The sequence below is a fragment of the Sus scrofa genome, chromosome 8 (genome assembly GCF_054392235.1).
Source record: "Sus scrofa isolate SSC_HxYL_T2T_F1_AM1 chromosome 8, Sscrofa_HxYL_maternal_Yorkshire_Landrace_v2.0, whole genome shotgun sequence".
In the NCBI taxonomy this organism is placed as follows: Eukaryota; Metazoa; Chordata; class Mammalia; order Artiodactyla; family Suidae; genus Sus; species Sus scrofa.
Window position 1 is genome coordinate 91,765,169 of NC_139390.1, and position 18,363 is coordinate 91,783,531.

Consider the following 18,363-nt stretch of genomic DNA (forward strand, 5'->3'; position numbering starts at 1 on the left):
ACATTGTCACCAAGATTTTTGTAGTAGTCTCTTTTAAAAAAAAAAATTATGTGGATAATTTAATTATTAATTTGATTGCTTTTTAATCTGGGTCATCAGCCTTCTGCTTCAGTGCTTATCATAATTTGCTTTCCTGTGGAAAATTTAAGTAAAATGATCAAATCTCATTATAGTCCCCATGCAATAAGTTTAACGACATAAAATAATTTCCAACATTGGGTTTTATTTTGGTTGGATTAAGCCTGGCCTTAAACATGTAGATTACTTTATCATTAGAATCACTTTGTCTATCAGTCTTAAAAAGTACTTCTTCCTACTCAATTTTTTTCTTTTATTTCCAGGAAAATGGACTGAAATGACTACTTTGCACTAAAGATATTTTCTCATATGTTCATCTACCTATTTTTCTTTCTTTCTTTTTTTAATTATTGGAATATAGTTGTGTTAATCTCAGGTGTACAGCAAAGTAAATCAGTGATACATACACATAAGGTCCATTCTTTTTCAGATTCCTTTCCCTCTTAAAGGGCTCCCTGATGACCTCTATCTTCCTTCCTTGACACCCCCCACAACTACCACCACCGTCTGCTCTCAGCAGAGCACTTACTGAGATGTCATGCAGAATGTGTCATTCCTCCAGTGGTTTCTCATCTCCCTGCAAGTGTAAACCCAATCCTAACTTGAAGTCCTACCGTCAGTGGCTCCCGTCACTTCCTTCACCTCGTTCCCTACTCATTTCTGTTCCTTTCAATCCAGCCACAGTATCTTCCTGGCTGCTCCTTGAACTTTCCAGGTACATTTCCACCTCGGATCCTTGACCTTTGTTCTTCAGTCTACTGCCGAAGCATTTTTCTCAGTTACTGTGCTTCACCCCTTCATGGCCTCTGGTGTTTATACAAAATCACCTTCTCACTGAAGCCTTCTCTGCTAACACATCTAAAATTGTGATGCCTACTCCAAACTCTCTATCTCCCTTTTCTGCATTATTTTTGTCCTTAGTACTTATCACTGTCTGATATGGTATATATTTTATTTATCTCATTTATTGTTTATTTCCCTCACAAGAATTAAACTCCACAAGAGAAAGACATATGTCTATTTTGTTTTTTTACCCTCAGTGCTCAGAATAGAGACTTGACATGGTAAAAATGAATGAATAAATGAAGTCAATCTTACTTTGAAGAAATTAAATCCAAAATCATCTCCTGGAAGGGAAAATAATTTGGCTGCAAAAGATGCTGTACATACTGACTGGCCAATAAATAAGGAGGGAAATAAGGATGTAGAGAAGAGTATAGGATTATGAAGGAAAGATGAAGAAATTAATTTAAAAGAAAACCTTTGAAATAAAGTCAAGAAAAAGTGCTATTAGGGAAAAGAGCACTAGGAAACAAAAATCATCAAGTTAGGTGACAGATGAGAAAATTCATGTTACAGCCCATAGCATCAACTTAGAAAGCCCAATTCTCCCCTTTGCCTGCTTCAGAGATGCCTGGGCTTCTTATTAGGGCAGGAGGGCTGGCAGTCCTGCCAACACTGCTTAAACCCAGATCCTACCTTGTCTCCCCCTTTTGTTTTATGTCTGTATGGTATTTGAATGTGGGATAGTACTACTGGTCAAAGGGATGGTGATTTCTACACAAAGGAGGAGAATGCCTTATTTATGACCATGGCAAAACCGTACAAAGGGAGTTTATCTCCCTTTGACTGTGAACCTAACTTAGGTAGTATTTTGATGACCTGCTGCCCTTCTCAGGTTATTCTGAAGAGGCATTTGAAGTAAACTTTCGTCAGGCTTAATTAGCAAAAAGGTCAATTCCTTGCATGGCTAAGGCCCAGTCTCAAAAGATTTCCTTCCTTTATTTACCCCAAATATAAAACTGGAAATAATATAACTGGCCTTGTTTATCTTTATAGAATATTTGCAAGCACATGTTATCCTTCATGCTTTCATCAAACAGTACTACCTTCTATATTCTAGGGATCTGCCTAGGTTCTGAGTACTCAGCAATAAACCAAATAGACACAGATGCTGCCTTCTGGGGAAATAACAATAAAAAAGTTAAGCAAGCACTGTATTGTTGATCAGAGAGTGCTATATGCTAAAGGAAAAAATAAGATATGGTGCAAGGACCAGGGAATGTTGGGCTGTGGCCATTTTAAACTGGATGGTCAGGAATAGACTCACTGATCATGTGATATTTAAGCTCAACATACATGAGGTAAGGGCACACGACATGAGGAGGTCTGAAAGGAACAAGAATTATAGGTAGAATGAATACTATGAATGAAGGTGGCAGGATGCTTGTTGTGTTGAAGGAACAGCAATGAGGCCAGTGTGATTGGAACTGAGGGATTAAAGGGGAGAGTAGAAGGGGTTGAGGACAGAGATTCATGGAGCAAGGAGGACCAATCGTGTACTCCTCTGAAGGCCTTTAGACACTGGGCTACATGAGAGAGAGTTGAGAAGTCTTGAGCATAGGTGTGAACTTTGATCCATATTTTAAGAGGACCATTCTGGCTACTGGGTTGAGTAAGGCCTGAAAAGAGGCAAGGACAGAAGAATGGGGCCTGGTTATTGTGAAGATTCAGGGTAGAATGAGGATGAGCTTGATCTACGTGATATCGATGGAGAAATGAAACATGGCCAGACTTCAGGGGGAAAGGGTAGCCAAAGAACAGAATTATCATCTTCTCAGGAAAACCGAGAGAAGCAGGTGGAGGAGGACGGAAATCTTGAGATAGTTATGTCTGATATTCCTCTTAGACATACCAGTATCGATATATCTAAGCTGCTGGAGATTTGAGTCTGGAGTTCAGGTGAGGTGTACAGGATAGAATGATGTATTCGTGAGTCATCAGATGACCTCTGGATGGTGTTAAAACCAAGAGACTGAATGAGATCCCCAAAGCATAGTGATTCTTATATTTTATACTCTTAACATTTATACTTATGTGGATTTTATCTATTGATATTTACTGTGTTAGAAATGTTGCTTTTTTGGATTATATCTTTAGACATTTATCATATTAGAAATTCAACCAAGAGATGTTGCAAACAGAGTGCACAGGCACACACATACCATTAGCTGTCCAATGATTGTGATATAGTCTCTAGACAATTCTACTTTATGCTTATAGGAGAAAGAGAGGGAAACAGAAAAATAGCATTTTTGTTTTATTATGACAATAAATTTGTCTTTGCTCTGTGCTAGATTCTACAAAGGATGCAAAGCCAAAAGTTTTCAGGAACTTCTGGGAGACTCAGGATCAAACTTTGAGATCCGTGGTGGATGGAATAAGCCCACAGTTGTGAAAGTACTTTGCCAAGAAGTGTTGGTCTTAATGGATTCACACAGAGCTTTATGATCATTGTTCATACAAGACGGCTAATTTTCTAGCCCAGTGGATGGCAAATTGTTATGTTAGCTGATAGTCAAAATCATTTTGCCTCAAGAATTTTGCATATTTTATGTTTCCTCCCTTTGGCCACCATCCAAATGACACTTGCAAAATTATTTACCATCGAAGGACACTTTTAAAATGATTAATCAAGATCAGTAGCTTATGGTGTTACTATTTCTGGTACAAAAACATGTGATGTTTGATTATGCCTAAACAGAATCACACATGTAAAGTCATTACTTTGGGAGCATACATCACATAACTGTGCAGTGCTGCAAAGATCCATCGTCCTAATAGCCATGAACACTCTATTTTGCTGAACCTCCTTAAGCCCAGATTCCACATCCTTTCAATCTTTGCAGTCTCTGTAGCAGTCAGCACAGTGTAAAAATGATTCTAGGGTTAATGTCAAAAACAAAAGTAAATAAAACCACCTAAGGAAATAAGAAATGGGGTTACTGGCTTCAAAAACATTCAGTCTGAACAGAAACACATTCAGGGAACAGCTCAGGTACACTCAGGAAACAACTGAAGGACATAGTTACTGAGTCCAACTATGAAAATATTAATTGATTTAGTAAATATTTATCTAATCTTGTCTGTTTTGTTCCCTGGATTTAAATCGTGAGAGCATTCTGAAGAGCAGAGCTATAAAACACAATAAAGTTGCAAGATTAGAATATTAGGTTAAAATTGTCCTAAATAGCAGCCTTCTAGTGTGGATGGAAGATATGAATATATAAAAGCCATGTCTGTATTTATTTGATGAAATAAGACAGGCCTTTTGTTAAGAAGCAGAAAATCTTCTTTGATTTCAAAGAGGCCAGGCTGCCTCTTTATAGAGAAGCAGGTTCTCAGGATAATAACCTGCTCTCTGTGAAATATGGACTTCTTCACTAAAAAGGTTTAATCTAAACCATTCCTATAAGTTGTAGATGATGATCTTCCTTTGGAAAGGAAGACAGCTTAGAGCTGTATACCTAGTTATTACGTGGAAGGATGTCAGGGACAAGTCATGAAAAAGGATTGGAAGACCGGTGTGAGACGATTGGATTTGATTGGGTGGTAAATAATCATTATGCCTTCTAGAACAGAACTTTGATATGAATATAATGTTTATAAATGATCACTTTAACAGCCCTATGTAGGCTGAAAGGAGTAGAGAAAAATATGGCAAATAGGAGAAATAAAAAAAAATAAGTATGTCCAAGCATCACTGCATATTGCTGTAGTGATTTGGGAAGTGCAATTCCAAAAAAAAGCTGTGACTTCAAAGAAGGGATCACCTCTGACTTCTGGTTGATCAGGAAAACGATTTAGAGAACATTCAGTTTTAAGAGCTGTTTGTAGTGATTCGTTCTTTGTGTCGGCTAGGATCTCAATATAAGCAATATTGATAAGTTGTAAAAGCACATTTTTCCCTATCAATAATTTTCCTAAGTAATGTGATGAATGTTAGGATGGAAAAATGACGCAGAGAATACAGAAAGTAACATTTAAATCAATGTTGTAAATTATTTGTCTTCCTTCTCGAAAATGCTTAAGGGACATAAACCTTCTGTCATTAACAGTAACATTAATGGTCATGAATCTTAAAGGGGGCCAATCCCTGGAGGAAGCAGGGAAGGGGGGACATAGGACGCTTGGGAAATAGCCCAAGCAGTTCTGATGCACCTTCCTGGGAAGGGCAGTCTGAGCCCTTGGAGTCTCTCTCTCTCTCTTTAAGTATTGTAGGACTCAGTCATTTTATTTTATTTTATTTTATTAAAGTATAGTTGACTTACAGTGTTGTACCATTTTCTACTATATGGCAAAGTGAGCCAGTCATTCATATATATATGTGTGTGTGTATATATATATGTATACATGTGTGTATGTGTGTATATATATGTATATGTGTGTGTGTGTGTATATATATAATTCCTTTTCTTATATTGTTTTCCATCATGTACTATCCCGAGAGACTGGATATAGTTCCCTGTGCTGTACAGCAGGACCTCATTGCTTATCCATTCTAAATGTGACAGTTTGCATCGACTAACCCCAAACATCCTATCCATCCCATTCCATTCCCCTCCCTCCCCCTTCCCCTTGGCAACAGACTGGTGGTTGCTTTGGAGTCCCTGGACCACACTATGCTTGCTACAACACAGAAGGATGGCTGTTTCCCTTAGAACTCCTCACCCAGGACTTTTTGGGGTTTCTGTTTGTTTTGGTTTTGTTTGCATTTATTTGTTTATGTCTGATGTAGTTGCTCTAAGAATTCACTTTTCTCCTTCAAGACCTTCTCTTTCTTTCTTTTTTCTTTTTTTCTTTTTTCTTTTTTTTTTTGGAGGGGGCTCGGTGGGGAAGGCTAGAGATAGAAGAAAACTCATTTGAAGAAATAATTACTGAGCTATGTGTGAAAATGGGTCTTTTGTGAACCTCCTGAGGCCAGAAAAGTTTTGCTTCCTCCTGTTGGTTGCCTTTTCATGGGATGAAGCAGAGTCTCATGCTTGGTGATGGATTATCCAAGACACTGTCTCCCATCCATGGTCCCCTCTTTAGGAACATGGCAATGTCCTTTTTTGTGCCTCTTCTCTGCTTCTGTCCAGGGAAGTGTCAGTTCTGTAAAGTATCATGAGCTGAATCTATGCATCACGGGCTAATAGATGTATGATCGCTGGATCAGCTTATTTATAAATTGCTTATTCACAAATCAAACATCAGCTTAATTGTAAAGTATCCTTATACTTTTTTGAATGTTCCATATATTTGTCCAGAGACAAAAATCTCCTTTTGCCTTATGAAATTAGAGGCTACAACATTTTTTATCTTTCATTTAAAGTTGCCTCTATATAAAATCTAGAAAATAATTTGCTTTTTATTGATCCAAAATCAACCTGGGTGACAGAAGTACAAAGCCATTTCTCTCGTCATATGTGATTTGTTGTGGTAGGAACCTGTCTCTAGCAAATCGGGGACAGTCTTTTTCCTCTTTCTCCTTTCTTTTCTAAGTAGTTTTAAACCAGAACTAAAATGTAGCCTATGATTATATAATATAAACTATATTATATATAAAATAAAAGTAAACCATCACAAGTTAAACCAGTTTCATGATAAAGCTGAGATTAATTTTACAAAAATGTCTTGTTTAAAATGTTTTGAAAGCATGTGCATGACCTCATGTTTTATAAACAAAAAGAATTCCATTTCTTACTTGATTATTTTTCAAATATCTTTTCTTTTCTCTTTTATTCCTTCCTAGTGTGCACTGGTATGTGAATGTACAGCTCCCGAAAGTGTGAGCAGAAAAGATAACTTACCTTTTTTGAATGCAGGTATGTACCTCAATTTCAGAAACTTACATTAATGCCATCTGAACATAAATTTTCATTTTCTATGAAGTCAGTACTGAAGCATGGGCAGCAGCATTCTCACAGAATCATTGTGAACACCTATTAAACATTGGCGGAGTTCTGTGGTGACTCAGCGCGTTAAGGATCAGGTGTTGTCACTACTGTGACTTGGGTTGCTCCTCTGGTGTGGCTATGATCCCTGGCCCAGGAACTTCCACATTCTGTGAGTGCAACAAAAAAAAAAAAAAAAAAAGAGTAAGTATTATAAAAGCTCTTAATTAATTTGACTTACTAATTATAGAACTCAATGTTGTTAAAACAGTATGTATATAGATTCAATAGGAAAAATTCATACACGCATTTGTAGATGCCTGGATGTATATCTAGATGCTGTGTTGCTTAAAGTAATAAATTTGAATTTCAACAAGGCATTAAGCAATGTGATAAATGATGACTTTGAAACATCTGGTACAGTTTCAAAATATGTGCTAATATATATAAATATGTAAATTATGGAGCTAATTTTTGAATGATAATATAAATTATGTTGCTAGTAGTGATGATAATAGCAAATAATGACTATTCCAGTGACAGGCAATATGCTAAATGCCTCATAGTCTTGTCTTACCTTGCTTTCCGATGTGTGCTGTGAAGAAGATGCTAACATTATCTCCATTTTACAGATGAGGAAATTGCTCAAGGTCACTATCTAGCAAAGAGCAGGTCCAGAATTTAAATCCAGTTTTAATCCCAAGGCTTTGCACTTAATTACCAGGTCATACTATTACTAAAAAGCTGTTAATTAACAAGTTAGTGTAACAGTAGAAAAAAACCTGAATGTTTTTCTAGCTTTGCTCAACAGTGACATGGATAGCATGGTTATCAGATTAATGAGTGAGATGAAATTTCAAAGCTTTACTAAGAGGTAACCCCAAAACTATTAGCAGTTTTTCCTTGCAGGAAGCCACTAATAATCAGGGATGGAGAAAGGCAGGCAACTTTTTGACTCAAAGAACTCAAAATAAAATTTAACAAGACCAAAAAACCCATTAACTGTATTTATCAAAATGATGGGTTAAACAGAAGAGGAGCCATACTTCTCAACCTATGACTAAATGACCATATTCTTTTTTTAAAAAATATTTGGGATGTACTATCAGGAGGAATGCACATTAAACAGTTAAGGGGCTACTCAAACAGCTAGCCCAGCCATGTACCGTAAAAATACTTGATAAAATATGTGGCGAAAAAAATCTAAAAGTGAATGGATGTGTATACATGTATAACTGAGTCACTGTTGTATAGCATAAATTATCACAATATTGTAGATCAACTGTACTTCAATAAAACTTAAAAAAATACTTGATAAAGGAGTTCTCTTGTGGCAATGGGTTAAGGATTCAGCATTGTCACTGCAATAGCTTGGGGTTGCTGCTGTGGCACGGATTCAGTCTGTGGCCTGGGGAGTTCCACATGCTGTGGGTGCCACCCCAAACAAACAAACAAACTTGATGAGTTATCCATGTGGGTAAAATAACTAATGTATCCTCAAAAGGTCCTCCTCACATATATGTTTCTCACCTGGAAGTTGACCAGACCTTTAGTTCTTTATTTCACTATATCCACATAATCTCTTTAATTGACCAAATATCAATTTTGAGAAATAAAATTGAATATGAGAGATTAAACACAGTTTGAATGAATCAAATTATCATCAAGATCATCTACACTGTAATTATAAAACACTTTTTTTTTTTTTTTTTGTCTTTTTGCTATTTCTTTGGGCCACTCCCACGGCACATGGAGGTTCCCAGGCTAGGGGTCGAATCGGAGCTGTAGCCACTGGCCTACACCAGAGCCACCGCAACGCGGGATCCGAGCTGCATCTGCAACCTACACCACAGCTCACGGCAATGCCGGATCGTTAACCCACTGAGCAAGGCCAGGGACCGAACCCGCAACTTCATGGTTCCTAGTCGGATTCGTTAACCACTGTGCCACGACGGGAACTCCTATAAAACACTTTTAAAGTGATTCACTCATGTGAACCTTGTAATTTTTTTAATGCACACAAAAATAAATGCCCCTTTAAAATGCCGATTGGTTTAATATAATTTTCAAAGAGACAGACAAAAATGGTTCTCAGATTAAGAAAATATACTACCTAAGGAAGAGACAGAGAGAACATAGTGAAAAATAAATCCATACTTCCTAATCCTTGTGCCATAAAATCTGTGAGGCATGAGTTTGGGAAGCATACTAACTCTGCTGGATTACGAGGGTACAGTGAGTAATGTGTACATTGTAAAATGGCAAGGACAAGTGACAAGGAAATGACGGAAGCAGCTGCATTCTGCAGTTTAAAAATATTCAGTGGAGCGAAAGAGGACGGATTACCTTTTTTCCCTTTTTCTTGGAGGTGACAGTTCTGATGGTGATCCTTAGAGTATTCAGTTCCAGTGCTTCTTAGCTCTGATGATATCCAGATGTGCACATAGAATCTGGAATATTGGCCACAGATATTTTCTATGAGTCTTCTTCTCTGAGCAAAAGATAAGACTAAATGACAACTGAATGCTATAAAACCTACTTTTAAAAAAAATGTATTTTAAAATACAACTAAGTGCTATATATGAAATGTTTCTATTCAGCATACAGAAGGGTGTTGTGCAAGAATAGAGTATGTAGCTAGAAGATGCACCCATGACTTCGGCCTGTGTGTACCTTAATCTTTCATTCTGTTTATTTATCCATCTAAACTCAGCAGTTTTGGCATAAATCCATTACACTCCCATGTGGTATTTTTTCAAAATCTGTAGGCAAAGGGAGCTATTGACATTCTTCTCAAGTCTTTGTATTCATGTGTTATATGGAACTTGCCAGCCTTGAGTAAGTTATGGAGTTCTTACTGAGTGAGTGCAAGAGGTTGTCATACCTTATAGCTGCTCTTCACTATTCTATTTATATCTCTAGAGGTTTAATGCATAACTCAGGAAATTCACTTATCTATTGTGAGACTAAAAAGAAAGAGCTCTTCCCCCTTAGGCCTCACCTTTTTCATGCCCTGTTTGCCTTGCAAGTTGAATGTATATACTAGGAGCCTGGGAAGGTGAGGGTAGGAAGAGAAAAAGGATGAGGAGGAAGAGAGAGGGCAGAATTTACAATTCCATAAAAAAGATATATGAGTAGCTTAACTATAGGAGAAAACACATTCTTTTCAGCTGTTGGCTTTTACATTCTCCGAAACTGGAAACACACTAGAAGACATAGTATTAGAATTGAGAAGGTCTCATTTAGTTTGGCTTTATAATTATACAGCCCAGCCCAGGTCGACCTACCTGTTTAAGTGTGGCTTTATTCATTGAAACAAAATGGACACTTAAAAGGACTTGTTGTTGGAGTTCCTACTGTGGCGCAACAGGATCAGCAGCATCTTGGGAGCTCTGAGATATGGGTTCGATCCCTGGCCCGACACAGTGAGTTAAGGATCTGGTGTTGCCACAGCTGTGGCTTAAGTTGCAGCTGTGGCTTGTTTATGATCCCAGGCCAGGGAACTCCACATGCCATGGGGCAGACAAAAAAATATTTATTGTTGGGGAGTTGCTTGGGGATGGGGAGTAGGGGAGTTCATTTTGACCATAGAGAAGTGCAGACAGCCAGGTCTCTTAACTGATCACAGAGTTGGGGACTTGCTGAATCATATCACCTGAGGCACCTTGTCCACAGGAGAACAAGAACACATGTCCCCAGTGGTGTTAATATCAGAACAGTGGACAGGCTTTTCTGAAAAATTGGTGTCACTGCCTAAATTTGCTAACTAGCAGTGTAACCCTGACAGAGAGGTCAGCCTCTTTGGACATCAATTCTTTTAAAAGGACCAAACTGACCTGGACGGTCTTTGATTTCCTTTTTGGCTCTCAGTGTCTAAAGTCTGTAGAACATGGTTTAGCTTTTGCTGTGTTTTCCTTCTTCTCAGAAATACTTCACAACAGCATTCATTTTCATCAGTTTCACATAGTCAGGTATCCCATTCTTTGTCACTTATAGTTGTCTTTCTTAAGAGCTATTTATATTAATAAGCTGGGCCACAGGTAAAGTTTTAAAAATTTTTTTCAAGACAATTTGCTCTAGATTTACTAATTCTACCAATTTTCCTTGTAAAAGTATAATGCTTCAGAAGACGTCAGCCTATGGACGTACTATTATGCAAAAACCGAGGAGCTAATGGGCCCTGTCACCAAGTTTCCTATTATCTTCACATTTTGAGTGAGTTTCCTCTTGTCAGCAAGCATTCAATCTGATGAAGCATCTTTCTTGGTTGAATTCCATACTTCTTGAGTCATGAAATTATCTTTGATTTTGTGTGTGTGTGTGTGTCTTTTTAGGGCTGAACCGGCAGCATGTGGAAGTTTGGCAGGCTTCCAGCCACCGGCCACAGCCACAGCCACAGCAACGTGGGGTCCAAACTGTGTCCGCAACCTGTACCACAGCTCACAGCAACACCAGATCCTTAACCCACTGAGTGAGGCCAGGGATGGAACCCACATCCTCATGAATACTAGTCAGGATTGTTAACCACTGAGCCACAACGGGAACTGCCATCCTTGATATATTTTAAAGACCACTTTCATGCTGTATATTGTGTGTGCTGTACCTCAGAGTCACCAAAGGTGTATCTGACAGCGATGATTTCCATAACTGTGTAAGTCAGAACCCAAGCAACAAGGTAAGGGTTTCACTGCTCTCAGTCTTCATTATAGCAGTTTCCCTCCTGTTTGGCGAATTTATAAGTGTTTGTCTTCTCGCCTCAGATGAATCATACTTTTTCTCAAAACAGTGCTGTATCTTTGGCTCTTTTTCCTTAAGTAGGGTTAAGCCATCTACTACTGTTACTTTCCATAAGATTCCCAATTATTAGTTGTTTTTTTTAAAAAGAACATTGCGTATTATTTCTGTGTCTCCAGGGCCGGAAAACAATAGGAAGTCAGTGAATATTTGTCAAATGGCAGATAATGGTGTGTTTTATCATTTGAATTTATGCTTCAGATAGCAGAAAACTGCACTGTTAGTCTTTCCATGAGAAAGATGTGCAAATGCCATTATTTAAGTTTGAAATAAAAGGATATATTAATTTCTTTAGAAATTATTACTGAATTCTTATTTTTGAGTTTTTCTTCTGCCCCTTATGGCACCACAGATTTCAACTGCCTTTCACAATACATAAGACAGAACTAAATATTGGAGTAATTGTCTCACTATCACCCCATCCAAAGCAGTGCATGACTCAGAATATTTTAAGGTTGTCAGAAATATTTCCCTCCTCATTTTGAGTCCTGGGAAATTCCAGCCATAAAGAAAATCCCCCCCCTTTTTTTTTCATTCACTACCTTGTCATTTTTTAGATCATTTGAGTTTATGCTGACAAAGATATCTTTGTTATATTTTCCCCATACAGTTTAAATAGATTTTGCCCTTGTACTTATATCCCTATGATGTATAAAATATGGAACCATATTGGCTTACAACATCGGTCCTTTATTCCCTATTCTTACTCATTAGATTTCTTAGCCCTTTGCTGTTTTAACAAATTTGATGGAGTCCATTAACCTTGCTTTTTTTGAATTTTCATATGTTCTCACTACTGTATTTTAATATATTTAAGGTGTTTAAATAGCTTCAGTAGAAGAGTGAATTTCATTATCTAGTAATCAATGAAATCATCTCTAAGACACTTCTAAATCCTCAATTGTTTTCCTTTTGTAAGCTCATTACCTGCCCACCTTAGGTAAACTGAAAAAAAATAAATGCAAAAAGATGCTATAGTCAAAAAGTTAACGTTTTGTGGGCAAATGTGGGGAGGGCTTTCTCTCTGATTTTCCCTCCTTCGTTCTGATGCCTGTGATTTTCCTTGAAGTGAGGGTTTTAATGATGCCCCCGCCCTTGCATTTTTCCCCTCAATGTACACAGTCATCAGTGCCCTACAGTTCTGCTATTGGGGGAAGTAATGATAGGACACATCTGAGTGGTAGGATTTAAACTCATTTCTGGGCACTGTGCTAATAAGTGCAGGAGATAAAATAAGGATGAAGAAAACAGCACAGTCATGGCTTTCACCAAGTTCACATTCAAATGGGGGACTCAGAGCAGCAAACAGACCTGAGCACAACTGGTAAGAACCATGATAGAGATGGGGATAGGGAGTAGCAAGGAAAGACACCTGTAGGGAGGGAACAGAAGCCAAGGAAGGCTTCCTGGAGGAGGAGCTAACTGAGTTGAGCTTATAGGATAGATAATTACTATAGCTAGGAAGGGGGGGCGGGGCAGGGGGGGAAATTCCTTTAAGGTGTAGGGGGTGCCTTCAACAGAGGCAGATTATCAAGGAACAACTTGAGTTCAATGAACTACAGGTTATTTCAAGTTGCTCAGCATGATGCATGAGCCATAGAAGGATGCTTTTCTAGATGTATCCTTTATTTTAATGACTGAATTAGATTGAAGAGAGCAAATCATTCAAATGAGAATGAATGAAGAGAATCACTTTTCTGACCACCCAAAATTGAAAATCCAAATGCTGCACACTGAACTCATCCGCTATTACCAGTTGAAGACTAAATTCCCACAAATATTTTTGTTTTATTCTGACATCTGTCATAGTTTTTTCTTATTCTTGCTCTTGAATTGAAGATGGAAGGCCAAAAGCTTATGGGTTTGGTTAGAATAGGGAAGCAGCACTTTGTCCAACTCATCTTAGATCCTGCTTCTATTATTTTTGTGTTGCTTTAAAAAAACACAAATAATAACATAATTTTGATTTTATAATACACCTAAAGAAAAGCGATTTAAATATTCTTGGTAATTTATTTTCTATTTTTTATTTTTTTATTATTTTTTGTCTTTTTGCTATTTCTTGGGCCACACTAGTGGCATATGGAGTTTCCCAGGCTAGGGGTCGAATCGGAGCTGTAGCCACCGGCCTACACCAGAGCCACAGCAACGCGGGATCCGAGCCACGTCTGCAACCTACACCACAGCTCACGGCAACGCCGGATCGTTAACCCACTGAGCAAGGGCAGGGACCGAACCCTCAACCTCATGGTTCCTACTCGGATTCGTTAACCATTGCGCCTCGATGGGAACTCCGGTAATTTATTTTTTAACAATTTATTTCATCTTTATTATTTTAAAAGTTCCCTCTTTGCTGTGTTTTCTGAACCCGTGTCACATTTTCTTACCCTCTCTTTTCTGTAGCCATGCCTAGGATAGTCTTTTAGTGATTTCTATTTAGGTCTTTTAGTTCTCATCTAATCTTAAAAAGAGCCAATCTACATTTAAGATGTATGTGTATAAATCTAAGATATTTTCAACTACAAATGAGAGAGTGTCATTACTTAACTGGATTACACAGACTTATCCTTACTAAGTATAATGTAGGATTTGGAGAATAGGCAATACATGTACATTCAGCTGAAAAATGAAACTGTTAAACAACTGCATAATTAAAAGCTATGGAATGAATAGATTTTCTACAAGAATCTACAGTACATTAAAATAGTGACTTTGTAAGGCGCGAAGCCAGTAACGTCAGATTCCATTTAAATATGTGATGTCTCCCACCTCCTGAAAGCAAGAAATTACGTGAAATAATCACAGATGAACTTCTCTGGAGAACTGTATTAAAGGCAACCTGGTGAAATAAATGTTTGGCATTTTGATGATTCCCTTGACCTTAAATCCAAATGTCCAAAACTCCGTTCTAATCCCTTGATGTCTCCAACACAGACACATGAAAAAGAAAATCATCCCAATGATATCTCTCTGGTTTATCTTTTCTGCCCCATCTTTTTTTGAGATGTCATCTTTTTTTAATGCATTGTCTATGCATTGGCTTTGTTATTTTCTTGGGATCTTTACTTTGATAATTCAGAATTGGAGCACTTGGTTTTTGTAAGTGCTGAATCTCATGGAAAAGAAGGAGGTGTGTTACTTTATTAAAAAGACCTGTTAGGTTGCCCGGAATAAACAATTTATGGTAGAGTCCAAAATGTCTCCACTACTTTTATCCTAGTAGACTCTGTCCTATAATATTTTTAGAAACTGTTTTGACAAAAGGAGTTTAAAAAAAAATGAAGATAATACACACAGGGCCCTCTTTAAAAAGAGCTTGTAATAATATATGTTGGATAGTTATTGTTACTGAGCTGAGCCTATTGAATGGTCAGAAATGCATCTCCTATGTGAAGAAACATATGGCATCAGTGGAGAGCCAGAGCTGAAAGTGATGGGCTCATTTACACAGCTGGAGTGTATGTGCAGAACTGTTGAAATTTTATCTCTGCTATAGGAGAGAAGCATTTATAAAATGACAAAAGCATTCATCATTTATGGCCCACTGTTAGATATGCAATGCATGAATACCATGTCTTTTATGTGAGGATGGCAAAAATATCCTGACCATGAACCCAGCAAAATTTTGAATTGAGGACATATTATTTGGTCTGTTTGTAACCAGCAAAATAAATTTCATAAGAATTAAAAGTCAGGCTTTTTTTTTTTTTTTTTTTTTTTCATTTTCTAAGTAATACTCCATTATGTGGTATTTTAGTACACAGCTTCATATGTAGTGGGTGTTCAACTAGCAAGGCTGCTGGATCAAATTAGGTTCTAAAGCGGATGTGTGTATTTATATGTATACATTGTAGTTATATGTATTCCTTTATATGTATACATTGAGATCCTAATAAATACATACAATTTAGTACTAATGTTTGGAGACAGGTTAGACCCTATAACATAAAGTTAGATAGGAGACATTACTGAGAATTTTTTTGGTAGACCAAGTTGCCTGTTTTTGTTTGTTTTTTTGTTTATTGTTTGCTCCAAGCGTTTTTCTTAAAAAACCAGCAGCATTCTTACAAGGTCCTTGGGTATTGTGTACCAGGTGGTCAGAGGAGAATTCTGGAGCTCATTAATCACATTATCCTTGATTTCTACTTATGCTGTTTCAACAAGGGTTTATATTTAGAACCCATTGAAGAGCATTAAAATGCAAACAGCGAAATCAGAATTTGAAGTGCTAGTTTAGGGATAACAGAAAAAGAATATTATATTTTGCAACATAATTAAAATACAAAATTTTTAAAAATAATTATTGTTTTATTACAGATAAGAAAAATCCAAGGATTTTTAACCATGGTTTGGGACATGCAAAGATTCTGTATAATCTTGGACAAAAAAAAAACAAAACAAAACAAAAAAAAAACAGAGGTTAAAAGCAGTACATATACTACATGTAGATAACCCAAGTGACTGACTATTTCTTAGGTTACTAAGGAAAAACTTGAACATTTTGGAGACTGAGTTTTTGTCTTACTGTAAAAGGATGTGTTTATATTCCTGATCCTGTTAGCTATATCAGCATTCCTGAGATCCCATAAATGGTTTAACCTGATTTATAATTTATTTTATTCCATAGACACGTTTTTTTCTTAACTCTAGAGATATTGCAAGAGAGGTTATTGTAAAATTCTTATGTCTTTGAAACATTGTCATTTTAAAGATGAATGAAATATTATAGTTATGTCATACAGATATAAGTTCCTGTATTTCAGATAAAAGAAAATGTAACTTATAAGGGCTAATATTCAAAATATATAAAGAACTCAAACAACTTAGTAACATACACAAAAAAAAAACCCACATAAAATCTGATTAAAAATGGGCAGAGGATCTGAATAGACATTTTGCCAAAGAAGGCATACAGGTATTCAACAGGTACATGAAAATTTACTTGACAGTATTAATCACAAGGGAAATGCAAATCATCAGCAATGGAAATAAAATACCACCCTGAAATATAGGGCTTGGCAGTGTGGTAGGAGTTCAGGCCTCACAAAAATGATCAAGTATTACCTTAATATCTAGCCCTATTCTTTTTCTTTACATCTTTTACTGTCCTTGATGACATGACCTGGTCACTTCTCCCGTAATCACGGCCCACACGCCTGAATATTGTTTGTTCGTAGTCTCCCTGTCTTGCTTCTGATAAAATATAGTTTCAGAAAAGTGGGTTATTGGCTTATTGGCACTAAAATATGCATAATGTTTGAATTGTAGTAAATCTTAAGCCAAGGAATTAACCTTTCTGACATTTAAGAAATAAATCCCTTATGGTAGTCAGGTCATTTAAAACGTCTAATATAACATACCAGTTGTCAGCTTCTACATAAGTGAGTAAAGTTGACTAAGAATGATTGGAAGAAATTCAGAAATATATTTTTCCGAAGTATGTATGATATAGAAATCCATATATATTCATCACATTTATAAATACGTAGGCTTTAAAAAAATCTTTAGGAGCAAAAGGAAATGAGTATGTGGTAAATCAGAAACACAGTAACCACATTTATGAATTGGAACTTGATTATCATTTTTTTTTGATTTCATAAAGACTGTATATCCCAGCAGCTACCCCCCAAAAAAATCAGAGGTAAGAAGAAAATTCTTAGAAACTCAAATATGCCATGGATTATGTAAAAAATTTTTGATCAAGTAAATAATTAGAATGGTATATTGATTAATGATTGTGTTAATTGATCTTTATCTAATGTGCATATCTTTATAATTTAACTCAACCTTTTATTTTTCTCTCCTTTCACAGTGTTAAAGAACCCAGTATATAAATTATATAGATTTCCCACATCTGACAATAAATGGATGCGAATCCGGGAGCAGATGTCAGAGAGCATACTTTCTTTTCATATTCCTAAGGAATTGATCTCTCTTCAAATAAAAGAAGATTTGTGTAGGTAAGAGGAAATGATTTATGATTGTCTCTCCCATTATTTATTTTTTTCTATAAAACATTTTCCTTAAAGTGGTATAACATAAAATTCTGGACCTTCACTGTCCAGCATGATGGCCGGTGGCCTTGTATGGCTATTAATCACTTGAAATGTGATTAGTCCCATTGGAGATGTTCTGTACGTGTAAAGCACACACCAAACTTTGAATTCCTTGCCCACAAAAACAGATTTCATAATGAAATGTTAACATTTGCCATCTTGGAGTTACATACACTATACTATTACTTTTATGTGCCCTTTTCATTTTTTAAATGACTACTAGAAAAAAATTTTAATTACACCTGTGACTTTCATTTGTGATTTGCATTGTATTTCTCTTGTGTAACTTGGTGTCTAGCCAATAACCTGAGCTTTGACCTTGTTAATAACCCTTGTGTCTTTACTTCATTTAATTATGGTCACTAGTTCTTTAAGAAATTCTGGCTTGACTCTTCTTTTGAGTATTTATCTGTAACAAGGTTTTCAGATATTTGTGGTTCTAAAAACTCTTTGAGATGATTGATAAAGTAGGCTATGTGAATGGATAGTGTTGCATACAATGAAATCAAATCTGTTGCTGTAATAAAATAGAATGATTTGAGAACTGATTGTTGATAATATCTCTGAGCTGTGACTAATCAATTTGTTTCTCTGCCTTATAAACCTCTAGTGACTTTAAAAATGCTGATATACTTCATTATACCACACAGACAGTTAAGGCTCTAAAACTCAGAAAATTAGCAATTATTTTTAATAGCTAAAATGTACAGCAGAGTGTG

The 18,363-nt window shown here is 36.5% G+C and overlaps 1 protein-coding gene across 12 annotated transcripts in view; it reads left to right on the forward strand.

Moving 5' to 3' along the window:
* Window positions 1-18,363, forward strand: part of INPP4B (inositol polyphosphate-4-phosphatase type II B) — a 696,813-nt gene that overhangs the window by 497,435 nt on the left and 181,015 nt on the right. For all 12 annotated transcript variants that reach the window (XR_014812874.1, XM_003129178.7, XM_084972777.1 and 9 more), the window contains 2 exons: window positions 6,653-6,725; window positions 17,401-17,548. Coding sequence is in view for 11 of the 12 variants with exons in the window: in XM_003129178.7 (XP_003129226.4) it covers window positions 6,653-6,725; window positions 17,401-17,548 (221 nt within the window). In the remaining variant the exon portion in view is untranslated. The remainder of the gene's footprint in view (window positions 1-6,652; window positions 6,726-17,400; window positions 17,549-18,363) is intronic.